Source organism: Odontesthes bonariensis, chromosome 1, assembly GCF_027942865.1.
Source record: "Odontesthes bonariensis isolate fOdoBon6 chromosome 1, fOdoBon6.hap1, whole genome shotgun sequence".
Lineage (NCBI taxonomy): Eukaryota > Metazoa > Chordata > Actinopteri > Atheriniformes > Atherinopsidae > Odontesthes > Odontesthes bonariensis.
In genome coordinates, this window is record NC_134506.1 from 42,758,543 (window position 1) to 42,773,053 (window position 14,511).

A 14,511-nucleotide genomic window follows, 5' to 3' on the forward strand; every position below is an offset into this window, starting at 1 on the left:
TAAGAACGACTAAGCAGAAGTGTTTATATCAAAGATGTCTGTCCGGGTGAAATTTTCAGAAAATAGATAAAAATATTTTGGTTTTGGTTCAAATCTTTGATGAAGATTCAGTGGGTGAGAATTTCCCCCCCAGAGAGTGACGGATAAGTGGATAAAAAGCCATAAAAACATGAAAAAGATCATAACCTGGGACAGCTTTGTTCATAGTTCAGAAAAGGGTTAAAAATAGGACAAAGTAAATAAAACCATGTGGAAATGTGTTTAAAACCGGCTAGTTGGCTGGGGTTTAAAAAATAAAGCGTCTTGGTTCTCAAAACAATATGCGTTCAACAGAGTAATACATTTGCATCACAAAATCGTTCTCCAGGAAAAAGTCAGACCTCACAATCCCTTGGCTCTATTTTCTCTCCCTTTATTTTTTAAACCCCAGCCAACTAGCCGGACTACCTTCATCAACACCAAAACGAGGCTGGAACTCTGCTCACAGGACGCAGCAGGGGGTAAGAAGATGTTCAGAAATGATGTTGCTGATATGGGATGTCATACAGCTTCATGTCAAAAGAGGCGAACTATCCCTTTAAAGGAGCTGCGTTCGGGTTGAGTTTTTTCTCCCCACAGTCGCCTCCTGCACGCTCAGGACGGGGGATTGGATCAAAGGGAAGTTTCAGTGCAATCTGTTGGTTTTCTTGAGCTATTTTAATCATCTCTGAATGAATTGGACTCATTTGAAACGTAATGAATTTGATTTGATCGGATTATGATCGTCTTACAATGAACTGGATTCTAATTGGCTTGAATCGGACCGCATCTTTGAAGTGAACCGAGATGATTTTTTGTTGTGATTTGAGGCTTTATAAATAAAACTGAATTTAATTGAATAGGTTATAAAAAGGTGTTTGGTTTGAGTTAGTCCTTTGTGTTCTGGTTGATCTGAAGCTCATTCCACCGGTTCTCACCCTGGTCGCAGCGGATGCCCTTGAAGCTGATGCTGCAGTAGCAGGTTCCCGTCACGTAGTCGCAGGTGGCGTTGTTCATGCACTCGCACAGCTGCTGGCAGCCGTAGCCGAACGTCCCCGCGGGACACTCTGCGCACGAGAGCCGAGGTTACGGACACCTTAAAACCTTTAAAAGCTTTAAAAACGCAGCACGGCGGAGCACTCACTGAGCTCGCAGCTCGGCCCGATGAAGCCCGTCCTGCAGGAGCACAGACCGGTGACGTGGTCACAGTCCGCCCCGTTCTGACAGCGGCACACCTCGGCACACTGGGAGCCGTAGAAGCCCGTCGGACAGCCTGAGGGGAAAAACACAACATTTCTGCAGCACTTTTCAGCTTCTCAGTGTCACACCGCGGTGAAGTCAAGTGGGTTTTTGTGTCTCGTCTCCAAGGCTGTGTTCGAAACCGCCTACTTCTCCTACTACTCCTACTACTCCTACTACTCCCACTACTCCTACTAACTTTAACTTTTTTTAAGTTCCCGGATGCATACTAGATTCTCTGAAATGTTGGGTATGCATCATGAGGTTACTACTCATACTCAAACTACCCAAGATGCAACATAACATGACGTCGTCGATCGTCATTTCCTGTCAAAACGGCAGTTTCAAGCTAGCTACAACGAGGGTAGGTTCACTTCCTGTTTTCAAAACAAAAGCACCAATTGTATGGTAATGGCTTTCCCTATGATAAAAGGCAACGGGTATTTTATTTTTTGAAAATAACCGGAAGTGCGTTGCTCACTGCGGCTAGCTTTAGTAGCGCCGAATTCGTGGGAACAAAATTGTAAATAGCCGGTATTTTGTCAGATTTTCAACCCGTTGGGGATCTAAACGACTACTTTCTCTCCTGAAAATGTTTCAAATGTTGCTAAAGTTTACAGAGTTTAGAGCTTAAGAGAAATCAGCTTCAGGCCGGCTGATTTCAGCTCGGGCAGGAGCGAAATGCATTGTGGGTAAACTCTCTGATCGATGAGTATCCAGTATGGTAGTATGTAGTATGCGGTTTTAACACAGCCCATGTCATGTTTCGTCATTTCCTGTTTTATTTTGAAAGATTAACTCTCCTCTCATGTTCCAGTCTGAGGCTGTGTTCGAAACCGCATTCTACATTCTACGTACTACATATTTCCATACTGCATACTCATCGATCAGACAGTATGCAGAGCTAGCTTGAAACTGCCGTTTTGACAGGAAATGACGATCGGCGACGTGACGTTATGTTGCATCTTGGGTAGTTTGAGTATGAGTAGTAACCTCATGATGCATACCCAACATTTCAGAGAATCTAGTATGCAGCCGGGAACTTCTCGCTTATTCAAACTCACATACTAACTCAAAAAGTTAGTATGAGTAGTAGGAGAAGTATGCGGTTTCGAACGCAGCCTGATTGTCGTATGAATGATTCCACCTGTTCCCTGTTATCTCTGTGTGCATAAGAGTCTGCGTCTCCCCCGTCTTGTGCCAGTGTGTCGTATCCGTCCGTTTCATGTGCATCACTCTCGCCTTTTTTCCAAGCCTGAACCACAGCCACGTTCCAAGTATTGCCTTTCTGTATTTTCCTCTTCAAGAGAGATTTTTTGTTCTTGATAAAGTTTGATAAATAAGTCCTGTTAAAGTAACAGTGTAAATATATTTTTATAGAATTCTGTTTTTTTTCTGCCAGTTGAAGTTAAAGTTTGATAAGCCTTTTGTTTGTTCCTCTGCATAGTGGAGGGATTTTGATTTCCCTGAAAAATTTTCATAGATATACTTCTCTCATTTTGGGAGAAGTGTATAACTATATATATATATATATATATATATAATATCTCTGTAGCCTGTTTTGTTTCTCTCTCTGGAGAGACTTGAGAACATCTGCTGCTTAAATAAAAGTTTTGGATATAACATCTCCTGCATCCTCCATCCTCCATCCCCGGGTGTGACACTCAGCAGTTTGACTTTCTGAGAGATGATCCGGAAACATCTGAAAGCTGCTTTTCTGGGATCCGTCACAGCGGATCATCTCTGCAGATTCAAACAGAAAGTTGGTCCTCCTGACGCAGCAACTAAACTGCAGCGGACTGAACAAAGAGTCCGAGGAAACAGAAGCTTCTCTGTGGGTCACACTCACTGATGATCAGTCAATCGGTGCATTGATCAGCAGCTCCTGGCTGCTTCTTACCCTCTTAAGTCCAAGAGTTTTAGAAGAGGTTGTGCTCACTTTTTCCTCTGCTGGATATACCAATTTATCCAATACTGATTAAAATCATAATAAAAGGCAATTAAATCATATTTACGGTTCGTTCAAAGGAATCATCATCATAAAAACAGCAAATTTTTATGATTAGAAGCGTTAAACCTGTCCTTTTATCTCATAATTAATTAATCTAATCTAACCCTGGGGTGAGCGAGCCTTTTCCCAAAGCTGCCCCAGGCTCTGGAATAAGCTCCCCGTCCAGCTGCGTCTTATTTCTGACCTGGGCCTCTTCAAGTCTAGGCTAAAAACATACTTAATTAGGATTGCTTTTAACACCCAGTAGTATGATGACACTTTTATCTTATTTTATCTTCATCGATTTTGTTGTATTTTATTACTTTAAGATATTTCCTGAAAAGTGGATTTATTAACACATTATTCAAAGGATGGAACTAAAGTTGGCGGTTTATATATATTTATTCTTATTTACTTATTTTTTTTAATGTATTTATTTATTTAAAAAAATCTTATTATTTTTTAAATTAATTAATTAAAAAAATGTATATTATTTTATTTTATTTTTATTTATTTGATTTAACACATTTTATTTGATGATTTATATTTGTTTATTAATTTATTATTTTAAAAATATTGTTATTTTATTTTTATTTATTTATTTAAAAAAATGTATTACATTTTTTGTTTTTTATTTTATTTTAATTAAAATTTTTTTCATTTTTTTATTTTAACACATTTTATTTGGCGCTTTATATTTATTTATTTTTATCTATTTATTTATTTTTAATTCCTTTATTATTTTTTCTAAGATATTTCCAGATATTTCCTGAAAAGTGGATTTATTAACACATTATTCAAAGGATGGAACTAAACTGAGTCGAAGAAGAGGGAAGAAGGAGGTGTGCAGTTCCACGTTCCGCCACTAGATGGGGGTGTTGGTCTGTTTAACTCAGAGCTGAGCAGCACAGGAATTTAACGGTGTATCAGACTGTGTGTGTGTGTGTGTGTGTGTGTGTGTGTGTGTGTGTGTGTCGTACGCTGCGTGCAGTAGAGACCCGTCCACCCGGGGCTGCAGCTACACTCCCCGTCCGGCGCGCTGCACTGAGCTCCATTGTGGCAGTTACACGTGTGGATGCAGTCTGGACCCCACGAGCCCGGCGGACACGCTGCCGACAACACACACAAACACACGTCCATGAATGCAATCTCCTTCAAATGAGCCCAAAGTGATAGTCCAGCTGCTGAATCTGGACTTTTACAGCCTCTGACTTATCGAAGTGAAAAACCACAGAAGAAGTGAGTTTGATCTGTTCTGCAGAGCTCACGTTTGGAGCAGTCCTCTCCGACCCACCCGGGGTAGCACTGGCACGAGCCGTCGATGGGGTTGCAGGTGCTGTTGTTGGTGCACAGGCAGGCCTCAGCGCAGGCTTTCCCAAACTTTCCACTGGAACACACTGCGGACACACAAACAATTCATCACAAACACCCATCCGTCCGTCATCTTGGTCATTATGGTCATTTCAATTTCACACAACTGCATTTGTTGCACATTTTGCTGTACATATTTTACATATACATATCTACATACTTATATACATTCCGAACTGAATCTCTGCTAGTACTGCTTTTAAGTTGCATTTATATTTTACGGCATTTTTACATTTTATAGCATTTTTACATTCTATTCCATTTTATTTATAACCTTGTCTGTATGCTGCAACTGCAAAGTAATTTCCCAGCTGGGATGAATAAAGTACTTCTATTCTATTCTATTCTATCTTCCTCTTATCTGAGGTCGGTTTGTGGAAGCAACAGGTCTCCATAGCGACACTCTCCAGCTCCTCCTGGAGGCGTTCCCAGGCCGGATGGGATGTATAATCCCTCCAGAGAGCTCTGGGCCTCCTCCCAGTTGGACCTGCCGGAAAAACCTCCAAATGGAGGCGACCAGGAGGCGTCCTAACAGGTGAACCACCTCAGCTGACTACTTTCTAAAGCCGCATTCGGACAGAGCCGTTCTAATAGCTGTCCTTCTCCAGGGGAACTGTTTCAGTTTGCATTCCCACATGAGTCTGGACCATGATAGGGACTGATGCGACCCAACCGTCTGCGACAGCGACGTGTTATTTTAGCGCCACATTCAACAACAAAAAACAAAACCCGGTAAAAGTAAGGAGAGAAGAAAAAACACCACAAAAAAGCTAACATGGAGAGCGGGGAGGCCACTTGGTCACATTCAAATGGTCTATTAGACCTATCATCACTGTATAAACCTTAATATTTCCTCTCAGATGAAAGTCTATTAAAGATTTGTTATCATTCATTATATCAACCGTTCTGTTATTAGCCACATTTTTAAATGCCTCCTCTTAGAGGAAAGTTTATCCATGTTTGTTAGCTTTTGTTAGTTTACTCAAATTACCCGTTATAGTTATACCAATCCTACTGTTAGCTAACTTTACTTTTGCTCTGTTATAGTTATACCAATCCTACTGTTAGCTAACTTTACTTTTGCTCTGTTATAGTTATACCAATCCTACTGTTAGCTAACTTTACTTTTGCTCTGTTATAGTTATACCAATCCTACTGTTAGCTAACTTTACTTTTGCTCTGTTATAGTTATACCAATCCTACTGTTAGCTAACTTTACTTTTGCTCTGTTATAGTTATACCAATCCAACTGTTAGCTAAAATTACTTTTGCTCTGTTATAGTTATACCAATCCTACTGTTAGCTAACTTTACTTTTGCTCTGTTATAGTTATACCAATCCTACTGTTAGCTAAAATTACTTATGCTCTGTTATAGTTATACCAATCCTACTGTTAGCTAAAATTACTTATGCTCTGTTATAGTTATACCAATCCTACTGTTAGCTAACTTTACTTTTGCTCTGTTATAGTTATACCAATCCTACTGTTAGCTAAAATTACTTATGCTCTGTTATAGTTATACCAATCCTACTGTTAGCTAACTTTACTTTTGCTCTGTTATAGTTATACCAATCCTACTGTTAGCTAAAATTACTTTTGCTCTGTTATAGTTATACCAATCCTACTGTTAGCTAACTTTACTTTTGCTCTGTTATAGTTATACCACAGCCATTATAACGAACAGCCTTGCCACTCTCTATTAAGCCCCATTGTACCGGCTTTTTGGCTGCAGTTCCACCAGAATTCCACTGGGGGCATCGGTGGAGACCAGAATGAATGGGGCCAAATGGAGCTAGATGCTACAAATGGTCAGTTTCACCTAAGTCTCCTCAAGAGCGCTCAGATTTGAATGTAGTTTCTGAGAGCTCAACATGGGTTTCAAGTCAAAAATCTACTGAACGAGTACATATATCCCTTTGATTTCTTACAGGTTGGCTTCTTGTTGTCCACCACGTGCTAGCATTGTGCTAATGACAGCGCTCGACCAGAATTACGACCAGAGGCACCGCTTGACGGCTGGCTCCATACCAAGCGACAACAGAATTAAGATGGACTTTTTCCGCTTATGTTATCACAGCCTAAGAATCTGTGATGTTACCACACATTCTCTCTTACTACAGCTCTTCCTTGAAAACGCTGCTGCCTTTGAGACCAACAACAAGCAGGATTGTTGCCGTAAAGCGGCATCTCAGGTCGTAAGCTATGTATGACGTCATATACACTTCAAATCCTTTTTTTAAGCAAATGAGTGGCTCTAAAAATCTAAAACTCAACCATGGGTATTTTCTAAACATCCTCTTTCGAAAAAAACATTCGAATTACTAGAGAAAAAATTATATCTTGAGATAAGGGCACGAAAGGGCGTATAGCTCCATAGGACTCCATTCATTCTGGTCTCCAAAATTGAGCGCCCCACGTGGAAAAAGGGTGGAACTGCAACCAAAATCGCCTCTTTGGAAACCGGAAATGCACCGTGAGTGGCGTATCTGTACTATTATAGAATCTGTGGTTATACCAATCCTACTGTTAGCTAAAATTACTTTTGCTCTGTTATAGTTATACCAATCCTACTGTTAGCTAAAATTACTTTTGCTCTGTTATAGTTATACCAATCCTACTGTTAGCTAACTTTACTTTTGCTCTGTTATAGTTATACCAATCCTACTGTTAGCTAAAATTACTTTTGCTCTGTTATAGTTATACCAATCCTACTGTTAGCTAACTTTACTTTTGCTCTGTTATAGTTATACCAATCCTACTGTTAGCTAAAATTACTTTTGCTCTGTTATAGTTATACCAATCCTACTGTTAGCTAACTTTACTTTTGCTCTGTTATAGTTATACCAATCCTACTGTTAGCTAAAATGACCTGATTGATGTTCTGTATCTGTATTTCTGTGTTTGATTTTTCCTGATTGTTGTTTTTGTGTTGTAAAGCACTTTGGATAGCCTTGTTGCTGAAAAGTGCTATATAAATAAATTTCACTTCACTTCACTTCACCGTGTTCATGGTCTGCATGATGGTGATATTAATCATGGACGATCACATCGGGCGTCTAACATGGAGGCTGGACGAGCTCAGAGAGAGTCAGGAGACGCAGGATGGAGCGCAGGCCGTACTTCTTGGTTTCATGAAGGAAGGAGAGCAGAGCGCCGCAGACAAAGGAGACCACGTGGAGGTTTAACTTATTAAACACGCCAAGGTTGTGTCCGTGTCGTATGAGGAAACATTTCAGCCTGACAGCATGACAAGGGGCGGAGCTACCGACCACCAAACACCTCCGACAGATGTGTTCCTATGGAAACCAGAACAGACCCAGCTGAGGAGAAGGAGCTGAAATGGTTCCAGGAACTGAGGGCCGTGGTCCCGAGTTCCTGTATGTGCGAATGAGGGAGAAAACATTTATCTGACTCCCGCCCTCTGGTATTCGCATACCATCTGGGACGAGCCCACAACCGACATGATTTCAAATGGGGCTATTTTTTCTAAAACTCGTGCATGTGATTGGATGAAGAATCTGTCCGTCATCTTGACTGACACGCCACTGCAGCCACTCCCAATGACTCAACCCGTGACGTAGCTCAGAGCGACACCAGGACCACTATGCAACCAGGTAGCCTTTCGTAACAAACACCATGGCGGCAGATAGTATGAAACGGAGCGAGGAGCGATCAGTGAATGATTATTGTCGTATGTGCAAAGAAAATCTCAGGATTAAAGGCAACATTTGCAACAGCCAGCGCATATTAATGCCGCTCATTCATCCAAAGTCCCACCCAGCGATTAATGATTGGGCTCTATTATTTTCTAATCGGACGAAACACCAATGACTCCCAGGCTCCTCAGATGCCTGTGTGAGGAAAGGGAACACCCCCGCGTGTAGTTGGTGAACGCAGCCAGATGACTTGAGTCAGGTTAGAAAAAACGGCCCCGTTCCTGAAAAGGTTCTAGGAACTGCAGAAGGTTCCTACAGTGGGAATGAGGCTATACTTCAGGTCTCTACCCAGATCTGTGACCACAGGTGAGGGTTGGAGTAAAGATGGAGCAGCAACCTGAAAGCTTCTGCTGACGGAGCCCCGATACAAACATATCAAACAAAACTTTATTCTGTGTACAAGGAACTCGTTCCGACATTTCACAGAATTCACGCCTCACTTTTCTCTGCGAATTTTTACAGAAAACAACGTGAAATCAAGGAGGGATTCGGGATGGTCGGTGGCGTAGTGGGTTGAGCAGCCGCCCCATGTAAAGAGGCTATAGTCCTGGCTGCAGCTGGCACCAGTTCAAGTCCCGCATCGGATGGCCCTTTGCTGCATGTTGTTCCCCCTCTCTCTGCCCCCTGCTTCCTGTCTCTCTGAACTGTCTAATAAAGGCATAAAAAGCCCAAAAATTGGAGCCATCTCCAACATCTGCAGCCGACAGGATGCTGCGATGAAACCGAGCTCCCCGACTTAATGTAGGGAAGTTTGTTCCGACGGGAAATCTACAAAAATAGCTTCAGACTTAAAGGAGTTAGATAAGAATGAAACAAAAACAGCCATTTTCAACTCTCAGAACAAGCGGCGATGGGTCGATTTGCTTCATTGTGTGCTTCTGAAATGAAAACAAAGACGGACTGACAGGTAGAGCTGGTTATCCCCGTGTTCCTGGCAAAAGGCTTTCGTGTTTTCAGCTGTTTGGACTGCGGCTGGAACCAACAATAACTGTGGAAACGTTCTGCAGAATAAAGAAAAAACGCCGCTGGGCTTCATTCAAGCTATGACGTCTGCAGGTGTTCAATCTGAATCCGAAGCGCAAAAAGAAGGTTCTGGGAGCAGAAAAACAGGAAGTGGCTGTGATGAACCCCCACAGCTCCTCCGTGAATCACTCAGCAGACGATGGGGCTGACTCACTCGTCTTCATTGATGATGGAGACGATGACGGCAGCAGCGAGAGGCTTTCTGAAGGGAAAACATCTTTTTATCCGGTGAGAGATTGAACGTGCGACCGGAAAACGATCCCAAACACGCCGCTCATCAATCAAAGCTTTAATTAATCAGGTCCGGGTGGCTCAGACTGGATCAAAATTACTTACAAACATACCAAACAATTTCTTCTGTCAGTGGCCGTGTCGAATATTAGAGATTTGACTGTTTTATTAGATGTTGGACTATTTTTATTGACTTTATTCTCAACACCTGCACACACAGAAACTTCCGGATTCAGTGTGAAGAAGAGAAACAAAGAGGATGAGCTCCAGTTCAGGGAAGTCTGAGACTCTCTAATGTCTGGATGAGGTACTAAAAGTTGTGCGTACAGTTCGTCTTCATGAAAGTGATGGAATCTTTTAAAGGGACAGTTCGCCTCTTTTGACATGAAGCTGTATGACATCCCATATTAGCAACATCATTTATGAACATCTTCTTACCCCCTGCTGCGTCCTGTGAGCAGAGTTCCAGCCTTGTTTTGGTGTTGATGAAGGTAGTCCGGCTAGTTGGCTGGGGTTTAAAAAAATAAAGCGTTTTGCTTCTCAGAACAATATGCGTTCAACAGAGTAATACATTTGCATCACAAAATGGTTCTCCAGGAAAAAGTCAGACCTCACAATCACTTGGCCCTATTTTCTCTCCCTTTATTTTTAATAATACATTTGCATCACAAAATGGCAGGCAGTGATACGAAGGGAGAGAAAATAGTGCCAAGAGATTGTGAGGTCTGACTTTTTCCTGGAGAACCATTTTGTGATGCAAATGTATTACTCTGTTGAACGCATATTGTTTTGAGAAGCAAAACGCTTTATTTCTTAAACCCCAGCCAACTAGCAGGACTACCTTCATCAACACCAAAACGAGGCTGGAACTCTGCTCACAGGACGCAGCAGGGGGTAAGAAGATGTTCATAAATGATGTTGCTAGTATGGGATGTCATACAGCTTCATGTCAAAAGAGGCGAACTATCCCTTTAAGCCACTTTTGCTCAATCATTTTAATCCAACAGTAAGTTTTAGTCAGAAGTTACAGGACACATCTGTGAAAACAGCAGCAAAGGAGCAGCTTCATGTGAAACAAGAGGAGGATTAATGGGTCTTATTGAACGTCTTGGATGGAGCTAAAAAAAACTTCAGGTTAAAGGAACTCTGTTATTATTCCAGTTTGTGATTTTACAACATCGGTTAAAATCAGATGGTATCCGACTGCTGGTACAGACGTTGCCCACAGAGAGACTACGGTTCTGCAGCAGCTGTTTAAACTGTTTAAACTATTCCGCTCTCTACACCGGCTCCCAGTAGCTGCATCCAGTTTCAGACTCTGGTGCTGGCCTACAGGGCAGTGGAAGGAACAGCTCCTTCATACCTCCAGGCTGTGGTCCAGCCCTACACCCCCGCCCGACCGCTTCGCTCTGCGGCCTCCAGGCGGCCGGCTGCCCCGTCACTCAGCGGTCCCTGCGCACCATCCACACGGTCACGGCTTTTCTCTGTTCTGGCCCCCTGATGGTGGAACGATCTCCCGACTGATGTCAGGACAGCTGAGTCGCTGCCCATCTTTGGCCGCAGGCTGTAAACCATCTCTGCAGGAAACACTACCCTGATCCGTCCTCTTAGGACATCACCTGTTTCGTCCCAGTTTCTTATGCACTTATTTGTTTCCTAAATGGTCTTTGCTTCCTAAATTATCTTCCCATTTGTCTTGGTACCTAACTTACTGCACTTACTCTAGCACTAGTTATGCTCTTAACCATGGGCGTCGCACCCGTGGGGGATGTGGGTGTCTCGACTAGGGATGTTAACCAATGACCGTATGACCGATGGCTGACCGAATCAACGTCGTCCGGTTAGAATTTTTCTGCCGTCGGTTTAAAAAAAAAAACAAAAAACAAAAAAAAAAAACCTCACTATATCAACCGCAGCAGAGCTCACGTAGCGCCCTCCTCAGAGGTCCTCTCTTACACCGGTTGCAACTTGTACGCCGTACATGACGGGTCCTGTCTGCGCAGTTAAAAAAAAAATAAAAAATCGCCACTATTAACCTAAATAATGTGGCTGCGTGTGGACTACGACATAATGATAATTGTAACGCTGTAATGGCAAAAGACACAAGACTAACTTAGCCTACTTGTTGTGATATATTCATCTGTACTTAAATGGCATGACGACAGGAACTTATTGCAAAGGATTTTGTGCAGCATAGGCTACGCCACAGAGGCTGTTGGCATTCGGTAAGTTGTTTATTAACGAAGTCATTGGTTAACCTACTTTCCTGTAACACCGCCAAATGCACGTTCTCTGTTTGTGACTTTGTAACGGGGGCTTTTAACAGCCCGAGTTCGGTGCCGCGTTTGATTCGTGTTTAAAAAGTACCGTGACTGGAAGGGCGCCGTTGCGTGTAATGTGTGGCTGTGCGTGTCTGCGCAGGCACAGCAATTATTTCTCTACCCAAAACCCTTATTCCTCCACAAGTACGCTAAGAACTAGTGGTCAATGATTGGGGAAAATGTATAATACCAAGGGCACGAGCTAACATTGATTGTGTGATGGGAGCGTAACCATTCTAAAATGGGGGCATAACTTGTTCCACGAGGCAGAGAAAGACGCGCGACAGGACACAGATATCATAAATGGCACTTATAGAATTTTCGGTGACCGACTTTAATCGACTAATGAGGCTCAGTGGTCGGTCAAGACTTTTTTTTAAATTTCGACATCCCTAGTTTCGACACCCCCACTTTTACAGCAAGATGATTCCACCTTTTTGAATTTTCAATAACCAAATAAAGTTTAACAAATCATAAAATGTGTTTTAAAGTATCTGTACCCTCTTTAGAATAATTCCATCCAGATTTGAGCAGTGTAACAATTGTAGTTTCCATACAAGATCTAGTTTAGGACGATCAAAATGCAAAAAATGCAGTGAAATGGCCCTGTTCTGCATTTTTACAAATCAGAGAAAGGTTTCACAAATCCCAAACAAGGTTTTAATGCATCTACAGCCTCTTTAGAATAATTCCATCCAGATTTGAGCAGTGGAACTATTGTAGTTTCCATACAGGACCTAGTTTAGGGTGATCAAAATGCAAAAAATGCAGTGAAATGGCCCTTTATGCTCCATTTAATTCGCAAATCGGATGCCAACTTCAGCGTCGTGTCTATGGGCTTGATGTGGCGCTCATGTGCCCCCCCGGAACACCCCCACATTTAAAATCACTGCTCCACCCCTGCTCTTAGCTGTTTGGTTTTGGAAGGAAATGCACCTGAAGTTCTTTTGCCTACCGATGTGGAACACACTTATTGTAAGTCGCTTTGGATAAAAGCGTCTGCAAAATGACCGTAATGTGATGTAATGTAATGTAAACTCGGTCATACGTCGGGTCGAAACGGTTCTTAAATGATCCGCTTTGATGTGTCGAGTTCACCGGTTACTTTACGAGAGTCAACGGCATCACTCGGTTTTTATCTTCGCTGAGTGAACGCCTCATCTGACGATGAGAAGAAGAGAAACACAACCGGCTTTATTGGAAGAATAAAACAGAAACATTCATGTAAGTGGAGATAAAAGGAAACTCGGCCCCGACCTCATCAGAGATGTCCCTCAGAGGAAGAGAAGCCGAGTAGCCGTCAGAGGAAGGACATCTGAGGTCAGTCTGGTGAACAATGTCGGTGATAAGTCCAAGAGCAAAAACGTATAAGTGGGCGGGGCTACGGCTCTCCTGGTGTTCAGGAGCCGAATCCGGGAGATTGGACTGAAGACAAGTTTCGGTGCGATCTGTTGGTTTCCTTAGCTGGGAAATTGTTTATGAATTGGCACTACATGAATGAATTGGACTGCTGCTCGAGTCCTCACTGAGACCAAAGAAGTGGAGCACATCAGTCCAGCTCTGAGGTCTTTACACCGGCTGCCGGTCCATCAGAGGATAGACTTTAAAGTTCTGATGCTGCTCTATAAAGCTCTGAAGGGTCCAGGACCAGAACGCATCAGTGACCTCCTGACCCAGTATGAACCTTCCAGACCCCTCAGCTCATCTGGATCCGGTCTTCCATCAGTTCCCAGAGTCAGAACCAGACATGGAGAAGGTGCATTCAGCTTCTATTCTCCACATGTCTGGAACAAACTCCCAGAAAGCCTCAGATCAGCTGAAACACTCAGTGTGTTTAAGTCCAGGCTGAAGATGCACATATTTTCAGCTGCGTTTGAATAAAGCTCAAAACTTAATCACATTTTAACTCCTGATTGTATCTGATTTTATCTATTGTTCTTATTTCTTTCTTTTTTGTTTAAAATTTAAATTGTGCTTTTTATTTCTACTGTTTTAATGTCTCTGTAAAGCACTTTGAATCGCCTTGTAGTTGAATTGTGCTGCACAAATAAACCTGCCTTGCCTTATTTGTAAATAATTATGATTACAATGAATACAGTTGGCTTGAATTTAACTTTGTTATTTAAGTGCCTTGAGATGACATTTGATGTATTTGGCGCGTTATAAATAAAACTGAATTGAATGCGATCGTATATGCAAAGTTTGGTTCAGATCGGATTAAATATCTGGAACATACATAAACTCCCTTCTTCTTGTAAGTTGCCCTTATTCCAGCTCAACTTCCTGTTTCATGGCGAAACATCAAAGTTCGAGGTTCGGGGGTCCCCCAACGTCCAAGAACTTCACACATCACACGTCTTAAGACTTTGTGGACCAAATTTAGGAGCAAAATGATCAAATCCGTAGGAGAAATGTGTTGAAATAGAACGTCTGTAAACCTTCCTGTTGGTTCAGGGCGAGGTTCCGAAGTCGAGGTAACTTCCCCCCAAAACATGCACGAAACCCCCGGAATACAAAATGTTCTGCAGTCCATGAAAAAGTCCATAAAATGTTGAAGCTTGTTCAAGCCCCGAAAAAAAGACGATTCATTTGGGAGAAGAA

General features: G+C 42.3%; 1 protein-coding gene across 1 annotated transcript in view; it reads right to left on the reverse strand.

Annotated features, from left to right (window-relative positions):
• Positions 1–14,511, reverse strand: part of LOC142381975 (multiple epidermal growth factor-like domains protein 11) — a 180,903-nt gene that overhangs the window by 8,780 nt on the left and 157,612 nt on the right. Inside the window, exons 16-19 of the mRNA XM_075467346.1 lie at positions 4,516–4,644; positions 4,228–4,356; positions 1,163–1,291; positions 957–1,085 (exon numbers count right to left, since the gene is read on the reverse strand). Coding sequence (XP_075323461.1) covers positions 957–1,085; positions 1,163–1,291; positions 4,228–4,356; positions 4,516–4,644 — 516 coding nt within the window. The remainder of the gene's footprint in view (positions 1–956; positions 1,086–1,162; positions 1,292–4,227; positions 4,357–4,515; positions 4,645–14,511) is intronic.